Here is a 21,256-nt window from a genome sequence, read left to right as displayed (position 1 = left end):
AATTAAGAAGTGTACACAACCAAAGACACAATAATGAATGTTTCCTGTCTTTCATGACCTCCTCCCTATCGGCTGTCTCATCGTTGTCGGTCAGGCCTACCACCATTGTGTCATCAGCAAACTTAATGATTGTGTTGGAGTCGTGCTTTGCCACACAGTCGTGGGTGAACAGGGAGTACAGGAGGGGACTAATCACACACCCCTGAGGGGCCCCTGTGTTGAGGATCAGCGTGGAAGATGTGGTGTTGCCTACCCTTACCACCTGGGGATGAACCGTCAGGATGTCCAGGATCCAGTTGCAGAGGGAGGTGATTAGTCCCATGGTCCTTAGCTTAGTGATGAGCTTTGTGGGCACTATGGTGTTGAACACTGAGCTGTAATCAATTAACAGCATTCTCACATAGGTGTTCCTTTTGTCAAGGTGTGCAATGGCAATGTGGAGTGTGATTGAGATTGCGTCATCTGTGGATCTATTGGGGCGGTATGTGAATTGGAGTGTGTCTAGGGTTTCTGGGATAATGGTGTTGATGTGAGCCATGACCAGCCTTTCAGAGCATTTAATTTGTCACTAATGTGTTTTGCCTACATTTTAGAGCCAGGTAGCAGTCTCTGAGGACAAATAGTAGGCAATTTCCTATTTTCATTTGATTTGGCCTTCTAGCTGTTAAAAGTAAATAAAAACGATAGAATCAGGCCCACTTTATCAAGCTAAGTGCAATAACATTAATGCTGGGACCTGTTGGAAAGCACATTTAACTGTGATATAGTTCTGTCTTTTTGTGCCGACATTGGTATATATTTAAGATAATGGACCATGCTGGGCTGCTTTATACATTTGCCCACAAAAGTAGTATGAGTAGATCCGTGCAAAAGATGGTCCCAGTTAAATTACCACATTAAGCCTAATAGGTTTAAAGCCCTCATTTGACATGGTTTGGCATAACATCTAGGCCAATAATTGATCATATTTTCATCTTCAATCACACAGTGTGATCAATCTTCTGGGCGAAGGCGGCGCTTCGAAGCATTTAGCATTTCCTGATAGAGGAAAAGATTACTTTCTTCCATAGCCTGGTTACATGTTCGTTATACAGGGAACTAAGAATAGTGACTGCTTTTAATGTCGACCATGTGATGCTCTGTGTTAAGGATGCCGTTGTTGTATGACAGCATACAGTCATTATGTGTTCATCATAAGTGTAATGAAAACAATATGTACCATGTTAATGTAAAATAAACATGTGAGGACCTGGTGGTTAATTCTTTAAACATAACATACAGTATTTAACCCCTTTTTTTGGTGTAGTCACAAAACTACCTTCATACTTCCCCACTTTTTAATTTATTTATCCGTTACCGGTTACCTTCGGACGAGTGACATTTGTGAGGGTCGTAGAGCAAAATGGAGAACTCCATCGTGTTCGTGAGAATCTCCCCTTTCCACATTGGGTTCCTATTAGTTTGTAGCCTAAATAGTTTGGATGCTACCAGACAGAAGTTGGCACATCGACGGGTACCGACGTCAGACGAGTCTCCTAACACTTGTGGCTTTCTTTGCCACGTTTCATCGCAGATGCAGAAGTACTAGGTGTATTGAGACGGATCCAAGGCAAAATATCTCTAGCTTAAACTGACAGATTTTGATGGGGATTTGTTGTTATGTAACTAAGATTGACGCACAAATGTGTCAATCGACTCTAAGAGGTTAATACCACATTCATAAACATGTACTTCATGGACTTCTGATAGGTGCACACACTCAGGGAATCGAACCAGGTTCTGTAGTAACTCCTCTAGCACTGAGATGCAATGCCTGGTTTGATTCCAGGCTGTATCACAACCGGCCGTGATTGGGAGTCCCATTGGGCGGCGCACATTTGGCCCAGCGTTGTCTGGGTTAGGGTTTGACTGGGTTAGGCTGTCATTGTAAGTAAGAATTTGTTCTTAACTGACTTCCCTAGTTAAATAAGAATAAATAAATACCAGTATCTCACTTGTCTTTTTTTCAAAGATCATTACGCATCCTACCACGGAGTATAAATAATGTTTCAACACTTGTGTTTGGTTGATCTGCAAGTCATCACAAAATAGTCTGAAGGGGACAAGGTTAGCTCTTTTGAATGTGGTGACACAATTGATCCAATTAACAATCTTTGTTGTTTGGCCTTATTTTGCCCCCAAAAGTTTATTTGGATTGCTGCTTAATCATCCCTGAAGTTATTCTAAGCACAGGCCCATTTACACTTAGCCCCAGCACACCACTGCTTAATGCTTTCTTGTTGTCTGGATCCTCCCTCACCTCTTGTTATGCATTGTACTAGGCTATCGATTTTTGCAAATGGCTCCCTAATTATGGCAGTATTCATTTTGTAAATGCAGTGTCCTACCATATCCCCGTGGGGACGAAAGGAAAATCAGATTTGATGGAAATTGATTCTCGGTTAACACGTTGAATAATTCAATTTTAAACAAAGGGTAAAGCAATCAACAGGGTCGAGTTGGCATGCTCTCACGGATGTTGCTCTTGACTTATAATTGTCAATATTGATTCAAAGGAAGAATTGTGGATAGGCACTCTCTGACTAATCAAACTCAAATTAAATCAAATGTTATTTGTCACATGTGCCGATTACAACATGTGTAGACCTTACAGTGAAATGCTTACTTTCATGCCCTTAAACCTCTCTAGGATAGGGGACGCTCGCGTCCCACTTGGCCAAAAACCAGGGAAAATGCAGTGCGGCAAATTCAAATAAATTGATATAAAAATCTAACTTTCATTAAATCACACATGTAAGATACTCAATTAAAGCTACACTTGTTGTGAATCCAGCCAACATGTTAGATTTTAAAAATGCTTTTCGGCGAAAGCATAAGAAGCTATTATCTGATGATAGCACAAATGTAAACAAAGAGGGTAGCATATTTCAACCGTGCAGGCGCTACACAAAACGCAGAAATAAAATATAAAACATGCCTTACCTTTGAAGAGCTTCTTTTGTTGGCACTCCAATATGTCCCATAAACATCACAATTGGTCCTTTTAATTCCGTTCGATTAATTCCGTCCATATATATCCAATATGTCCATTTATTTGACGCGTTTGATCTAGAAAACAGCTTCCAAAATGTGCAACGTCACTACAAAATATTTTCAAAGTTGCCTATAAACTTTGCCAAAATATTTCAAACTACTTTTGTAATACAACTTTAGGTATTTTTAAATGTTAATAATCGATCAAATTGAATGCGGGTCTATCTGATTTCAATAGAGGACGAGAGGAAACTAACGCTACTTTTCATGTCTTGGCCAATTCTAAACAATATTACGCAGTTCCTAGATGGGCTACTTCTTCATTGCACAAATGAATAACCTCAACCAAATTCCAAAGACTGGTGACATCCAGTGGAAGCTGTAGGAACTGAAGACAAGTTCCTATGAAATATCCTTTGCCAATGAGAACTCAGTGAACAGACAGAGACCAAAAAAACAATGGCATTCTCACATAGGTGTTCGTTTTGTCCAGGTGTGAAAGAGCAGTGTGGAGTGCAATAGAGATTGCATCATCTCTGGATCTGTTGGGGTGGTATTCAAATTGGAGTGTGTCTAGAGTTTCTGAGATAATTGTGTTGATGTGAGCCATGTCCAGCCTTTCAAAGCATTTCATGGCTACAGTTGTGAGTGCTGCTGGTCGGTAGTCATTTAGGCAGGTTACCATAGTGTTATTGGGTACAGGTATTATGCTGGTCTGCTTGAAACATTTTGGTATTACAGACTCAGACAGGGAGAGGTTGAAAAGTTCAGTGAAGACACTTGCTAGTTGGTCAGCGCATGCTCGGAGTACATGTCCTGGTAATCCGTCTGGCCCTGCGGCCTTGTGAATGTTGACTTGTTTAAAGGTCTTACTCACACAGTCGTCCGGAACAGCTGATGCTCTCATGTATGTTCCAGTGTTCTTGCCTCGAAGCGAGCATATAAGTGATTTAGCTCACCTGGTAGGCTTGTGTCACTGGGCAGCTCTCGGCTGTGCTTCCCTTTGTAGTCTTTAATAGTTTGCAAGCCCTGCCACATCTGACAACCGTCAGAGCCGGTGTAGTACGGTTTGGTCTTTGTCCTGTATTGACACTTTGCCTGTTTGATGGTTTGTCGGAGGGCATTGAGGGATTTCTTATACACTTCCGGGTTAGAGTCCCGCTCCTTGATAGCAGCAGCTCTACCCTTTAGTTGAGTGCGAATGTTGCCTGTAATCCATGGATTCTGATTGGAATATGTACGTACAGTCACTTGGTGACGACGTCATCGATGCACTTATTGATGAAGCCAGTGACTGATGTGGTGTACTCCTCAATGCCATCGGGAAGAATTCCGGAACATATTCCAGTCTGTGCTAGCAAAGCATTCCTGTAGTTTAGCATCTGTTTCATCTGACCACTTTTTTATAGACCGAGTCACTTGTGCTTCCTGCTTTAATTTCTGCTTGTAAGCAGGAATCAGGAGGATAGAATTATGGTCAGATTTGCCATAATGTACATAATAAGTTACAAAAATTGTGAAAAAACAAACAAAATGGCACAGTTGGTTAAGAGCCAATAAAACGGCATCCATCCTCTCCGGCGCCATCTTGAATACATCTTTTGACTGCCACATTTGTCTTTGCCTAGTCTATAGGGTTATGCAGTAGCGATTTTAGCATGTAAATGTTGGAGGGGCAAACCCACTACACAACACATCACTAAACAATACATTCATTGCACTATAACGGTGACCAACAGGTCCCACACACAGTTAGATCCTACATGAAGCTATCCCAACAGCAGAGTCCCAACAACAGCAGTCCCATCACCTTACCACTGCTACACCTGGCTATCAGCGGAGCCTTGTCTGGCAGCGAAACAGTTAATTGATCCTCATTTACAGCCTTTTTAAAAAACATAGCTGATATGGCTAACTTGCTCAAACAAATGTGGTTTCTACTGACAATTTAGATGTGCAAACTACGGCATAAGCGGACGATGAGCGGATAAGAGGCATTCCGTCATTTCGATTAGGACATTAATGAGCAAGATAGGACGGACATAGTCAATATAACTATTTTTTCAACACCAAGTCAGAACAGTAGGCGAAATTAGGGGGGGAATTGGGACCAAATTATTAGGGTGAGGCACATGGGCTACTAACAGCTTACTACACAACATACACTTAGTATTACTTTCTTAGCTACAGTATACATATCTCCCAGGCATATTACGTAATTTATGCAGCAGCATACAATACATTTTTGGACTCACCTTGTTGTGCTGTATTCACTTGAACAGGAAGGTGGCGCGGCGGTCCTACGTGGGCAATTTTTTAGCCATTCTTTGTCATCAAAGTCAGGCATTCTCTGGATTTATGGTGCATTCAAGACAGCTGGATGACGTCAGTGATCTTCAGGTCGGAGCTCTAGAAAAACCCAGGCCCTGCATGTCCCCAGGCACCCTCATTTGTTGACTTCTGTGATCGAAAAAGCCTTGGTTTCATGCATTTCAACATCAGAAGCCTCCTCCATAAGTTTGTTTTATTCACTGCTTTAGCACACTCTGCTAACCCTGTTGTCCTTGCCGTGTCTGAATCCTGGCTTAGGAAGGCCACCAAAAATTCTGAGATTTCCATACCCAACTATAACATTTTCCGTCAAGATAGAACCACCAAAGGGGGAGGAGTTGCAGTCTACTGCAGAGATAGCCTGCAAAGTAATGTCATACTTTCCAGGTCCATACCCAAACAGTTCGAACTACTAATTTTAAAAATAAGTCTCTCACTGTTGCCACCTGCTCCCGACCCCTCTCAGCTCCCAGCTGTGCCCTGGACACCATTTGTGAATTGATCGCCCCCCATCTAGCTTCAGAGTTTGTTATGTTAGGTGACCTAAACGGGGATATGCTTAACACCCCGGCAGTCCTACAATCTAGATGCCCTCAATCTCACACAAATCATCAAGGAACCCACCAGGTACAACCCTAAATCTGTAAACAAGGGCAACCTCATAGACATCATCCTGACCAACTGGCCCTCCAAATACACCTCCGCTGTCTTCAACCAGGATCTCAGTGATCACTGCCTCATTGCCTGTATCCGCTACGGATCCGCAGTCAAACGACCACCCCTCATCACTGTCAAACGCTCCCTAAAACACTTCTGCAAGCAAGCCTTTCTAATCGACCTGGCCCATGTCCATGGAGAACAAGAGCACCTCCTCCCAGCTGCCCACTGCACTGAGGCTAGGTGGCACGGTAACCACCGATAAATCCATTATTATCGAAAACTTCAACAAGCATTTCTTAACGGCTGGCCATGCCTTCCTCCTGGCTACTCCAACCTCGGCCAATAGCTCCACCCCCCCCCCCGCAGCTACTTGTCCAAGCCTTTCCATCTTCTCCTTTACCCTAATCCAGATAGCAGATGTTCTGAAAGAGCTGCAAAACCTGGACCCGTACAAATCAGCTGGACTTGACAATCTGGACCGTCTATTTCTGAAACTATCCGCCGCCATTGTCACAACCCCTATTAACCGCCAGTTCACCCTCTTTTTCATATCATCTGAGATCCCCAAGGATTGGAAAGCTGCCACAGTCATCCCCCTCTTCAAAGGGGGAGACACCCTGGACCCAAACTGTTACAGACCTATATCCATCCTGCCCTGCCTATCTAAGGTCTTCGAAAGCCAAGTCAACAAACAGGTCACTGACCATCTCGAATCCCACCGTACCTTCTACGCTGTGCAATCTGGTTTCCGAGCTGGTCACGGGTGCACCTCAGCCACGCTCAAGGTACTAAACGATATCAAAACCGCCATCGATAAAAGACAGTACTATGCAGCCGTCTTCATCGACCTGGCCAAGGCTTTCGACTCTGTCAATCACCAGATTCTTATCGGCAGACTCAGTAGCCTCGGTTTTTCTAATGACTGCCTTGCCTGGTTCACCAACTACTTTGCAGACAGAGTTCAGTGTGTCAAATCGGAGGGCCTGTTGTCCGGTCCTCTGGCAGTCTCTATGGGGGTGCCACAGGGTTCAATTCTCGGGCCGACTCTTTTCTCTGTATATATCAATGATGTTGCTCTTGCTGCGGGCGATTCCCTGATCCACCTACGCAGAAGACACCATTCTGTATACTTCTGGCCCTTCATTGGACACTGTGCTATCTAACATCCAAACGAGCTTCAATGCCATACAACACTCCTTCCGTGGCCTCCAACTGCTCTTAAACGCTAGTAAAACCAAATGCATGCTTTTCAACCGTTCGCTGCCTGCACCCGCACGCCTGACCAGCATCACCACCCTGGATGCTTCCGACCTAGAATATGTGGACATCTATAAGTACCTAGGTGTCTGGCTAGACTGTAAATGCTCCTTCCAGACTCATATCAAACATCTCCAATCTAAAACCAAATCTAGAGTCGGCTTTCTATTCCGCAACAAAGCCTCCTTCACTCACGCCGCCAAGCTTACCCTAGTAAAACTGACTATCCTACCGATCCTCGACTTCGGCGATGTCATCTACAAAATAGCCTCCAATACTCTACTCAGCAAACTGGATGCAGTTTATCACAGTGCCATCCGTGTTGTTACTAAAGCACCTTATACCACCCACCACTGCGACCTATATGCTCTAGTTGGCTGGCCCTCGCTACATATTCATAGCCAGAGCCACTGGCTCCAGGTCATCTACAAGTCCATGCTAGGTAAAGCTCCGCCTTATCTCAGTTCACTGGTCACGATGGCAACACACGCTCCAGCAGGTGTATCTCACTGATCATCCCTAAAGCCAACACCTCATTTGGCCTCCTTTCGTTCCAGTTCTCTGCTGCCTGTGACTGGAACGAATTGCAAAAATCGCTGAATTTGGAGACTTTTATCTCCCTCACCAACTTCAAACATCTGCTATCTGAGCAGCTAACCGATCGCTGCAGCTGTACATAGTCTATCGGTAAATAGCCCACTCAATTTACCTACCTCATCCCCATACTGTTTATATTTATTTACTTTTCTGCTCTTTTGCACACCAGTATCTCTACCTGTACATAACCATCTGATCATTTATCACTCCAGTGTTAATCTGCAAAATTGTAATTATTCGCCTACCTCCTCATGCCTTTTGCACACAATGTATATAGACTCTTATTTTCTACTGTGTTATTGACTTGTTAATTGTTTACTCCATGTGTAACTCTGTGTTGTTGTCTGTTTACACTGCTATGCTTTATCTTGGCCAGGTCGCAGTTGTACATGAGAACTTGTTCTCAACTAGCCTACCTGGTTAAATAAAAGTGAAAAAAAAATAAAATAAAAAAGAGGCCTGAGTTCCCGACTTGAGATTCCGAGTTAGATGACCGTTCAAAACGTATTTCCCCAGTCGTCTTGAACTCACTGAAAACAGATTTCCCAGTTGTGAGTTTCCAGTTGTTTTGAGCGAGGCAGAAGTCATGCTGGATTGACACCATGGCCAATGTTGAATGTTTATCCTTTTAAGCTTGAAAAAGAGATCTGTAAACCCAGACTTGGGACCACACACCCACTCTACTGAATAGCAGGGTAGTGATTGCTTTGCAGTGCTTGCAGTTAGCCACTGATTCCTTCCAAACCACTCATTGTTGAATTTGTTTACTTGATTCATGATGATGACTGCTAGCTTGCTAGCAAAGATTTTGAAAGTAGGATGTTGACATGATCAGTCCAATAAAAGCTGCTGTATAAATATAACATGATTTGACTTAATTTTATCTGTGGCCAATGACCTTTTAGCCTTATTGGATGGGTACTTCTAATGTAACTCTTTGGCAGCACCAAAGGGCTTGAAATTTTCAAGCTCTACCCTTAGATTTTCTGGTGACATAGTGTCCCCATGAGTGACAGAACACTGAGCCAATCACTAGAGAACATTACTAATCCCTACGCTCTGTATATTCCACTGGCTGCCCCACCTGCATTTTGGAGCTGCCTTACTTAAGAAAACAAAAAAAGAGACAATGTTTAAAAAAAAAATGTTTTACATTGTTTGCAACCTGATATGTAACACTTATTAATGCTAAAATAAAATGCCAAACAGGCATCCCCCCCAAGCTAGAAAGGTGGGTCTCAAAATTGGTGGGGCTATGTAATATCTGTACAAACTCTTAGAAGAAGAAAGAGAGAGCCTCAACTGTAGGCTAGTTGAAGGATTTTAACCCAGGTCTGGGAGCTCAATATTCCCGGAGCATGGGGTGAAGTGTTGAAGTGATAGCTCCAGCCATGTGACTTGTGTGAATCACTGTCTCAGCCCTTTAGCAATCCTCTGCTACGGAGCTGTGCTGTGATAGCTACAGTAGCAAGGCATATCTCTCCCCTTGGCATGCTCAAGAAAATAAGACACAACCACAGTTTCTTGCAATTCAGTGGACACATCCAACAGGGCTGATTTTAATTTACTCTAACCGAGAACCATGTGAGATACGGAACTCGAAAATGATCTTGGTGTAGCCTAGAGGTCATTCAGGTTGATTAATACTGATGGCCCACAATAACGCAGCTAATAAAGCTAACCAGGACGCACGAAAGGGCGTTGTTAACAAGGCCTTCCATTTGAAGAAGACACGTCACCCACACAACATATCCCTAAAGCGCATTTACTCAATTTCCACCCGTGTAACTCTCATTCCCTACATGAACGATTTGGGTGTCTGGTTTTCTCAGTTCTAGTTGTCAAGCGTCGTTTCGCCAAGCTACCTGTTTCGCAAGGAGTGTCACGGATAAAGGAGTAGAATATTCTGTGTGTGATGTTGAGACAAACAGGCAGAACTTATTTAGGCTGTCAGCTCTCATCATGCTGTTTCCAGTAAGGCCCTTTATGAGGAGTGCTGTACTGCAGATAGGGACTTGGCTTCCCAATTTCATTACAATGCTGCCATTTTCCCTTTGAATAGCAGACTTACCTTCTCTCTGTGGAGGGATGGTTAATTTCAGATCCAGGTCAAGGTTGGCTGTAATGGTCTTGTAAACCGGGAACCTACTGTAGGGCCTATACTGCTGCTCGGTGCAGAATGTGTCTTTTAAATGTGATGGTTTCGCAAATTGGAGCAATAGTAAAGGTGATATAATAAACATACATAGTATGTTGGTCTGCTGGTATAGTCATTCCACAGTTGATTCAATAGTTTTATATCATCTTACAAGAAGATAAATCCTTCAAAAGCAGAATTTATTGAATGTTTTAGTACATTAAATGTATGGAATGAAACCGGGTGAAAAGTTAAATGGTAATCTTTGCCCAGGCAAAACTAACGCTTGTTCAAGTACACAGTTTGTTTACTGTACATGTGGTTAATGTAATGGATGTTTGAAATGGAAGGAGGTGTATCGTTCGTCGTCTTCCTCTGATGAGGAGTAAGAGAGGTCGGACCAATTTGCAGCGTGGTAAGTGTCCATTTTAATAAGACAAACTGAACACTACAAAAATACAAATAACAAAGTGACACAAACAAAACGGTCCCGTGTGGAAACAAACACTAACATGGAAGATAATCACCCACGAAACACAATAGAAAACAACTACCTAAATATGGTTCTCAATCAGGGACAATGATTGACAGCTGCCTCTGATTGAGAACCATACCAGGCCAAACACAGAAATAGCAAATCATAGAAAAACTAACATAGACAACCCACCCAACTCACGTCCTGACCATACTAAAACAAAGACATAATAAAAGAACTAAGGTCAGAACATGACAAGAGGGAATGTTCACATCGTATATTTGACCACTCTACTGTATGTGTGCTAGCCATAACCTGCTGGTACTTATGCACATATATGGGCCACGGTAATGATAATGGAAATGTCATGTAAAGGTTATGATGTTCATAGAAATGTCATGAACAGATTTTGCTTCATTGACACCCAATGAGACAGTTGTAATGTCTTGTCATGGGGCTCTTTTATAAAAGAACTGTCACATTTCGACCGTATAGTCTTTATCAAAGCTTAGCTTATTAAAGGCTCATCGATCACCTTGAAAGAAGTTCAACTCACTTCTGGAGTTTCCAGAGTTCAGTCACATTCATTTAAGTGATGACTCACCTGAGGCTTACATTGTGAAGGCCTTCATGCCTCCTTCATTTGACAGTTTTTAGAACCATGTTGACGCACTGCCGTTAATGTTCATATCTTTTGATAAACACCCTCAAACATAAAAAACTCTGACACACATGCTCAGGCATGTGCATGGAGATCTCATGCATGGTCGGGTAGCTCCTAAAAGTTGATAGGAATGCCACATTTCTGGACCTCATTGGTTATTCCAAAACAACAGATGGGCACAAGCAGCAGCCTAATTGTTTCATTTTCTGATTGTTTCGATAAATAATGCCTTATACTTGACAGAACATCTGTTTACGCTGATAGCCTACTCATTAGCGTATTTAATGTTCAAATGCAGCCCTGAACCCCATTAAGCCCCTTGTAAATTAATTAAATGGCTGGATTTGGTGCTGGCTCCTGCTGTGTTTTTGGTAACATGTTGCTGTAATTGACGTATTACGCTATAATCGCTCAATTATTCCATTCCCCGCCCCACAGGGATGCGCTGGCCAATATCGAGGTGATGCAACTGGACTTTGAGATGGAGAACTTCACCAGCCAATCAGTCACCAGGAGGATCAACTGGAACATCGACTACCGGGGACAGAACCCGCCTCCGGACTCAGAGAAGGTGGTGACTGAGTTGACCGTGGTGCAGAAGGACATTCAGGCTATCATCCCACTCTCCATGGTGAGTAACCTGTGACATCACATAAGGTATGCTATAATAATTTTCATATCAGTTGAATCTGTCTATTGTAACATTTGCCACCGTTCAATTCAGATCTCTCATGCAAGAAAATAAGTTAGCCACTCTCATTAAAGGACCTTTGATCCCCATTGTCATAGGTAAGCATGCTTATCAACACTTGAGGTTCTCTTTCACTAGCTCAATGCTCATTTCACCTGCTAAGAGAAGGCCGCCAAGGCCACCTAGTAATGGCACACCATGCGAAGAGTCTGTCTTGCGCCTCCACTCCTATCTCATGAAAAGGGGCAATTAGTAAGCCGTAAACACCGCTTGTGGAAATGAGGGACATTAATCAAGTAATAGGAAGGCAGAGGGCCAGTCCTGAAAGGTCAAGTCGCCTCCTGTGTGGTTTCACCTCCCTTTATTTGGTGAAGGGAGCCCGTGAAAAGTCTCAGGGAGAGAGACTTCATTATTAGGCTATTAAAATTCAGCTGCTTGGGCAAATGTTAAAGCGATACTTAGCTCTCTCAGCCCCGCATATATTTATATAGGTTTAAAATGCCACAAGTTGCAGAGAAGTAAGTGCCCAGGTGATGAAGACACTTTTTTTACACACTCGACTACAGAGGTTATTAAGCGAGGAGGAAGAAAACCTCTCTCTATTCACGAAACATGACGGTGTGCTTCAAGGGCTTTATTAGAGAGGTCAGGCAGAGTGATGAAGATAGGAGTCCAGCTGAAAGGAGCCAGAGTCACGGAAGGCCAACGCATGGGGAATCGCAAAAAATAGCAAAAGCTGAGGCAACTTGCTTGCCTGGCTACCCAGACTCCTTGCTCTGGCCAAACGCTTTGGCACTCCCACGGATGTTAGTTTATTCTCCGCAATGAGTCTGGATCTGAGTACCTCCCTGACCCTTCACTGAATGTGAACACATTCAGGGCCATCTGATTGGTCCAGAAATCAGTGGGTTGGGCCAGAGCCATTACAAACGTGGTAAAGCGGCAGGTTGAAAATTCGTCATTGGCTTTGGTACTGGTTAGAGACGATCCAATCGCTGATGAATTTGTTTTGTACAATGCCCCTCGTCACCACAAACGACTTCAATGATTACAGTCTAAGACTAAAGAATGTAGTGAATGACAGAGCAGCGGAAGAATTTAGTGTGAGTCGTCAGGCTACAAACCTGTGCCATTTCATGCAATTTCAGTTGCTGTGTTTCACTGTTTCTCATTCATGTACTATAGAGGAAAGACCAAGTCTGTGTCCAAAATAGCACCCTATTCCCATAGGGCTCTGGTCAAAGGTAGTGCACTACATGGATTAGCATGCCATTTGGGATTTAGGCAGAATCCAATGCCACATAATCCCAGGTCTCTTTGTGTGAAATGATTGTAACAGTAATAGTAGCGACAAGAGGCTCTGCACGTTGTGTTTACCACTGCACACATCCTCTGCTAGCTTGTTAGAAACCAGAATGCTCACATTAATATTTTTTCTGCATGGATTTGGGAGACAGCAGAATGAGGCAATCCGGAAAAACACACAAGATGCATTTTGTATCTTGAGTAACAGGCGAGGGACTGAGAAGAACATGGCACGCCAAGCGCGCAAAATTAATATCCTCTCTGATTTAGCTCTAGCATGAACGAGAGAGGGAGAGGTGGAGAAAAATAACTAGAGGAGAAAAAAATGTTTTTTCCAGGAAGTAAAAGCTTTGCTAAGCAGAGTCAATGCCAGGCAGAGCTGAGCCACTAATACTGGGGAGGAGGGGAGTGGGGAGACAGTAGCTGGGGAGGGAGGAGGAGGAGGGAAGGAAGCGGGTGAATTTACAGTGCAGAGTGCATCTTCCAGGATAATGTGGTTAAATCAGGCCGGGCTCCATCACTTTTGTCCTGTCAGGGCCCCAGCCAGGTCCCCCTGGCTGCCACATTCTCGGCGCAATTAGCACCCCGCGCCAAAGAGCCCTCTCAGGGGCTTCTCATAAACGGGGGATGGGGAGGTGGAGAGAGCAGGAGAGGGGGATGAGGGCGCAAAGGAGAGGAGGAAGGGGAATAGCGGGGTACTGTGTTGTTGGCTCCACCACTGCGCCATGCTGCCGCAGTAGCGAACAGATGATAAATAAAACATGACAGCGTCTTTGCCGAGGCCCCTATGGCAAAAAGTTGCATGACACACACACACACACACACACACACCACATGTCTGGCACATCTGACGTTGCATTTTGATCATTTACATGAGGAGTAGGAGCTAGGGCACAGTAAGCAGCAGAGGCTTTGATGAGTTTCGCTTGCTAATCGGCTTCGTCAAAACTCAACAACTGAGGGCTGCCAACCTTAATTCGCTCTCTCAATGCTTGTCATTTGGTTACTTGGTTTCAAATGGACCCTGCTTCTTTAATTTAATAAATCTAAAACAACAATGCTTACATGAACAAAGCTAAACTAGTAGTCGATACTAGTCAATGTTACAGTAGCAGTATAATGCAGTTTTCATTTCCGCCGTGTATTGAACTGATAGAGTTGTCTCAGTCATGTCTTGTGTGTACACTAGCTGACAGTTTTCTTCATGTGTCTAAATGCGTTAACCTTGGTGTTTCGCGGGCTATAAAATGTTTAATGACTTTGAAATGGCCTCCTGCATGTTATTGATAGCTCTCCCCTTACTGTGTTCATGATAAACTCTCACTCATTACACCGGACACTGCAGCTACCGCTACCCGCCACCGCAAATACTCAGGCCCCTATTTACATTTTTTACATTAGCCATGCAGCAGAATACCATTTGACACATGAAAATGAGAAACATGATTGAGGACGGGGCGTCTTGTTACTATAAGGTTGCGGTTTGTTGTGAGGAAAAATAGTTATTGGGCTCTATTTTCTCCATCCCTTCATTTGTCTACGTCTGAGTGGCTGTTCTTTAGCAAGAAACTGGGAGGCTAGGTTTACACATTCTCCTCACTGAATAATTGTCTGGCAAACATTGTATTATGAATAAATGTGTCAGCAGGTAGAATGGCATCAATGTTCAAATAGTGCACCAGCTAATTTGATTTGGGCAGGACCTGACCGTGCAACATAACTAGCATTTTATATGCTGCCATTTTTTTTATTACACCACGTTAAGTAATACTGTTTTGCCTCTGAGGCTTGATACAAAACAGATATTTAAATATAGTGTTTTGATTGAAATCAAAGGCACATTTACATGATTTGTGTTTTCTCTAGAGGGTCACGAGGGACACAAATTAGAGCCTAACTCATTACCCCCGCACAGCTCACATTCATTCCGCCAAAATAATGAATTCAAAGTTGTCCAATTGAAGACTCGGTGTGCATTTTAATTGGCTGTTTCTATATCACTGGAGTCATCAAATAAGTGTACATCTGCTGATGGTCTTGGCTCTGTTTATAATCAGTTCTCAAGTCAGTTTACACTGAATATACTAAATATTATGGACGCCTTCCTAATATTGAGTTCCCCACCCCTTCCCAGAACAGCCTCAATTCAGCAGAGCATGGACTCTACAAGGTGTTGAAAGCATTCCGCAGGGATGCTGGCCCATGTTGACTCCAATGTTTTCCACAGTTGTGTTAAGTTGACTGGATGTCTTTTAGGTGCTGGACCATTCTTGACACAAACCGGTGCGCCTGGCACCTACTACCATTCCCCGTTCAAAGGCACTTAAATGTTTTGTCTTGCCCATTTACCCTCTGGCACATATACACAATCCAATCCAATGGCACATATACACAATCCATGTCTCAAATATCTCAAGGCTTCATCTACACTGATTGAAGTGGATTTAACAAGTGACATCAATAAGGATCCACCTGGTCAGTCTATGTCATGGAAAGAGTAGGTGTTCTTAATATTTTGTGTACTCAGTGTATATTCCCCAGCATTGTGATTTCAGGCATCTATTAGTGACCCTAGACTGTTTGCCGCCTTAGTGCAAATAAGATGATAACGCAGATTCTCTAACTGTAACCAAGATTATGAGGACAGACAAAAAGGTTTTGACGACGACATAATGTTTTGCAGGGCTATGAAAAGATAATTTCCTTAGGCATTTCACTTCTCTTTCATATTTCCATCCGCTTGATGAAGAATGAATGTTTCACTTCACAACTCAAATGACTTTGCATACATTGTCAATGCGAACGTCTTGCCTTTTTTCCCCTAACGTACAGTTGCAGCGTGAAGGGAAAAAATAAAACTGTGTCCTGCACAGTGATTGATGTTCATTATTCTCTTTGTGCATTCTAAAAATGTTTTATCTTGTCTCACTTCATTTTCTTTTCAAAGTGTTCATTGGAACATTTGAGGACACCTCTACAGTGTATCTTTTGAAAATGCATACCTCGTGTGATGAAATGTATCAAAAAGGGGTGGCCCATTTCAAATCAAACCAAGCCGACCACTGAGAATGGCTTCCAGCAGAAGCTTGGACTTCCTTTTTGAAAAGCTAATATTGGTAGTACTCAGTGAAATAAATGTGCGATAAACACTATCTAACACTGTTTCATGTTTGTTCCCTCTCTCCTTTAAACTCTACAGGACACCGAAATCATTAACACTGCGATACTGACTGGCCGAACCGTGGCCATTCCCGTGAAAGTGGTCTCCATTGAAATGAGTGGAGTCGTGACTGATGTATCATCCTTCGTAGAGTGCAAGTCCTCTAACGAAGACATTGTGAAGGTAAGGTACAGTAGTTCCCTCTTAGGTTGCACAATTCCAGTAACTTTCCCAACTGTGATTTTGGAATACCTTGGACTTTTGGGAATGTTACCGGCATTTCTCAACCCTATCCCTCTAAGAAAGATATTGTCTTGGTAATGCATCTGCTACCAAATGGAATCCCACCGTACTTGTACACACCCTAATGGGCCTGCAGCACACTTTAATATACCATCATGCGAACATCAAAACCTCTTTTACATGGCTGTCCATAATTATGTGCTCTTGACTCAGTTGCTTTTGAACCCCCCACAGATGAATCAATGGATGTTCATAGTCTTACTGGTACACCAAAATCAATAGGCTACAAAGCACAGTAATAGCTTTGAAGGATGCCTAGTCTGGTTGCCACAGTTTCTCCAGACCTTAGTTTACTCTAGCTGCATTATCTGGTGCAAGGCCAGATAATGCCCTATATAGTGCACAACTTTTGACCAGAGCCTTATGGGCCCTGAAGTAGTGCACTAAATAGGGAATATGATGCCATTTGGGACCTGGCCTTAGCCAAGTAGGATACCTGGAGGTGAGGAGACGTTGCTAGTGTCCTGGGATGAGTCACAAACACAACTCTAGCCCATTGGGAGCCACAGCTGGGGTATGCAACATCAACTCCCATTTGTGGATTAAAGAAGCAAACCCCATAAACAGCGTTGGTAAATCCCATTTTGTTGTAGAAAGAGTTGGATAAAGGAGGCTGCAACCTCTGAAATTGAATCCAAATGTATTTGTTGATTCTCTCCGAGCGCATTTGATGACAGCACTACGACACCTTACAGGACATGTGAGAAAATTATACATGTGATGTAGAGAAAAATTATAGGCAATTGTTTTTATGTGGATTTATGCATTTTTGTTCATTTGAGATTATCGTGTGGGATTATTTAAAGGGGAGTGCATAATTATAATGGAAATTCGTTCGGAATAAATAGAGGAAAAAGCATCAGCTGTAAAACACAGACAGAATACAGACAGCCCCTAATCTTATTCTGACATTCATATGTGTGATAATACTAGGATCTATATGCCAGAGTATGAATTAAAAGCATAACTTTTTTCCATCAATCTGTATGTGATAAGGTTTAGAATGGTTTCAAGACGAGCTGCATTAGCGCAGTGTTATTGAGTGGACTTTGGTTCACTGCCCCTGCCATTGAACTTTAGAAGCTAATGCAAGATGAGCCCTTCACGCCGAGATGTACATGAGTCCTGACAGTTCTATACAACACTCCACAGAATACGAACTAAAGGTTCACAAAGACAACCTACTTAGTTTGTGTGGTTGTGTGCTCTTCCCCTTGTATTTCGTGATGCCACATTATTCCCATTATTCATACACCTCACTCTTAATGCAGATCTATTCTTATCAGATGACTCTATTCTCTTATATTTTATTATTGTGTTTGTGTAGCCTTGGTGAGTCTGTGGAACACTCAAAACAATAGGCTCCGCATGGTCTATAAGTAAAGCGTATATAGAACGTCTTGTTATATAAACCAAGCCGCACCATGTGCACATACAGTGCCTTGCGAAAGTATTCGGCCCCCTTGAACTTTGCGACCTTTTGCCACATTTCAGGCTTCAAACATAAAGATATAAAACTGTATTTTTTTGTGAAGAATCAACAACAAGTGGGACACAATCATGAAGTGGAACGACATTTACTGGATATTTCAAACTTTTTTAACAAATCAAAAACTGAAAAATTGGGCGTGCAAAATTATTCAGCCCCTTTACTTTCAGTGCAGCAAACTCTCTCCAGAAGTTCAGTGAGGATCTCTGAATGATCCAATGTTGACCTAAATGACTAATGATGATAAATACAATCCACCTGAGTGTAATCAAGTCTCCGTATAAATGCACCTGCACTGTGATAGTCTCAGAGGTCCGTTAAAAGCGCAGAGAGTATCATGAAGAACAAGGAACACACCAGGCAGGTCCGAGATACTGTTGTGAAGAAGTTTAAAGCCGGATTTGGATACAAAAATATTTCCCAAGCTTTAAACATCCCAAGGAGCATTGTGCAAGCGATAATATTGAAATGGAAGGAGTATCAGACCACTGCAAATCTACCAAGACCTGGCCGTCCCTCTAAACTTTCAGCTCATACAAGGAGAAGACTGATCAGAGATGCAGCCAAGAGGCCCATGATCACTCTGGATGAACTGCAGAGATCTACAGCTGAGGTGGGAGACTCTGTCCATAGGACAACAATCAGTCGTATATTGCACAAATCTGGCCTTTATGGAAGAGTGGCAAGAAGAAAGCCATTTCTTAAAGATATCCATAAAAAGTGTTGTTTAAAGTTTGCCACAAGCCACCTGGGAGACACACCAAACATGTGGAAGAAGGTGCTCTGGTCAGATGAAACCAAAATTGAACTTTTTGGCAACAATGCAAAATGTTATGTTTGGCATAAAAGCAACACAACTGAACACACCATCCCCACTGTCAAACATGGTGGTGGCAGCATCATGGTTTGGGCCTGCTTTTCTTCAGCAGGGACAGGGAAGATGGTTAAAATTGATGGGAAGATGGATGGAGCCAAATACAGGACCATTCTGGAACAAAACCTGATGGAGTCTGCAAAAGACCTGAGACTGGGACGGAGATTTGTCTTCCAACAAGACAATGATCCTAAACATAAAGAAAAATATACAATGGAATGGTTCAAAAATAAACATATCCAGGTGTTAGAATGGCCAAGTCAAAGTCCAGACCTGAATCCAATCAAGAATCTGTGGAAAGAACTGAAAACTGCTGTTCACAAATGCTCTCCATCCAACCTCACTGAGCTCGAGCTGTTATGCAAGGAGGAATGGGAAAAAATGTCAGTCTCTCGATGTGCAAAACTGATAGAGACATACCCCAAGCGACTTACAGCTGTAATCGCAGCAAAAGGTGGCGCTACAAAGTATTAACTTAAGGGGGCTGAATAATTTTGCACACCCAATTTTTCAGTTTTTGATTTGTTAAAAGAGTTTGAAATATCCAATAAATGTCGTTCCACTTCATGATTGTGTCCCACTTGTTGATTCTTCACAAAAAAATACAGTTTTATATCTTTATTTTTGAAGCCTGAAATGTGGCAAAATTACTTTCGCAAGGCACTGTAGGTTGTGAATTGCAAATGTGTAGTCAGATACATTTATCAGATTTTTTTTTAACAAAGCGGGTGTTTTTTTTAAGCTTTGGATATTCGCCAACCTGCCGGTATTCTGTTTTTGTACCCAACTTTTGGAAAACGTTATGTGGTGCTCATTTCTCTTTGCTGAGGCGTTTATTTGTTTGTTTGTTTGTTTCTTCCCCCTTTGAAATAAATAGGCCACGATATATGTCAGCGCTGGCAGATAACCCAATCCTATTTGAATGTACAGTGGATGGTGTTTGTGTGCGAGAGAGAGAGACCACAGTAAGATTGTTATTAAACCATACATCTGTGCTCTGCTCAGACTGGGGTTTGTTGTGGTGTTTTATGTTGTGTTGTTTGGGGTGGGAGGAGTGCACGAGTACGGGAGGCAGTATGGGGAGAAGGCAGGAAGCAGAGGGGGAGGCTGGGTGAGTGGAGGCGAGGGCTGGGGATTTGTCAGCAAGCGGGAGACTACATGACTCCCCCAGCTGATCCTTTCTCCCAGGGCTGTGTGTGTGTGCGCGCGTGGCGGCAGAGCACCCTCTTCCACGCCAGTGGTCATCCAACCCTTGCCCAGCCAAGTCCTCAGTTTCCTCCATTCTGCACTCTCACACCATTGTGACACATTCACCTTCAGCCAGTGACCAGGCTTATATAAGAAAGGCTTTGTGAGGCAATGAGATAAGTACACCTGAGTGGTATACTGTCTTCAGTATTGTCTCCTTGCTGTCTGCTGTGGTATTGTATATGAGAGGTCTTGAAGAAGTTGTCTTATTATTGTTGATAGCTTCACAATGAGGACTTAATCCAGTCAATTGGAGCTTGCTGGCCCAGAAATCATGTATGAATAGATAAAGCAATGAAACGGGATGTGTTTCGCAAAGTGCTCCTCTGTCGATTAAAGATAATTGATTATTGATTATCTTACTGTACCTTCAAGTATGTTTTCATAATGGTAAATACAGGGCAACAGTAACACAACTGGGGTGTGTTCATTAGGCCCCAAACGAAAATAACCAAACTGAAACAGAGAAGGACTACTTGAACTCGTCGAATACCACCACCAGGAAACACTTTTTTTTGTTTTAATTTTGCAAAACATTCTAAAGCATTTTTATTTTGTGTCCTAATGAACACTGCCCAGGTTATGTTTTATTTTGCCATATACTGTACCTCCAGGAACCAAACAGGTGGTATTGATAGGCCTACAGTCTGCATGAGTTATTGTCATACATTGAAACAGCTCATGCGATCAAACGGAACTCATTACAGGCCTAAATCCTGTTTGGAGGCACATGTTGAAGTTAAGAGTGTGAGCAGAGGCTGGCCAGCACGGGATGTGCATCACTAAATGGTGATCATTGTTTCTCATTAGATCCATACGCATTATTCAGTAGAATAAGCACTATCAGGTCACCCCACCAACCTTCTGTTTTCCACATGCATGCGCCTCAACGAAGTGGATATACTGTGCTGCAGGCGGGTGGTGATCCTTTTTGATCCTGCATCTCTGCTTGTGGGTTTAAACTGGATGCCTGGATGCCACCATAGTGGGCAGTGCCCACCCTGTCTTTCTTTGCCCTGAACCCACCCAGGC

General features: G+C 42.9%; 1 protein-coding gene across 2 annotated transcripts in view; it reads left to right on the top strand.

Moving 5' to 3' along the window:
• Positions 1-21,256, top strand: part of LOC110537699 (transmembrane protein 132E) — a 385,161-nt gene that overhangs the window by 324,127 nt on the left and 39,778 nt on the right. For both annotated transcript variants that reach the window (XM_021623939.3, XM_021623937.3), the window contains exons 4-5: positions 11,593-11,785; positions 16,350-16,493. In XM_021623939.3, the coding sequence (XP_021479614.1) occupies positions 11,593-11,785; positions 16,350-16,493 (337 nt within the window). The remainder of the gene's footprint in view (positions 1-11,592; positions 11,786-16,349; positions 16,494-21,256) is intronic.

This window comes from Oncorhynchus mykiss, chromosome 12 (genome assembly GCF_057628025.1).
Source record: "Oncorhynchus mykiss isolate SJ-2025 chromosome 12, ASM5762802v1, whole genome shotgun sequence".
Lineage (NCBI taxonomy): Eukaryota > Metazoa > Chordata > Actinopteri > Salmoniformes > Salmonidae > Oncorhynchus > Oncorhynchus mykiss.
This window is presented reverse-complemented; position numbering and strand designations above follow the sequence as displayed.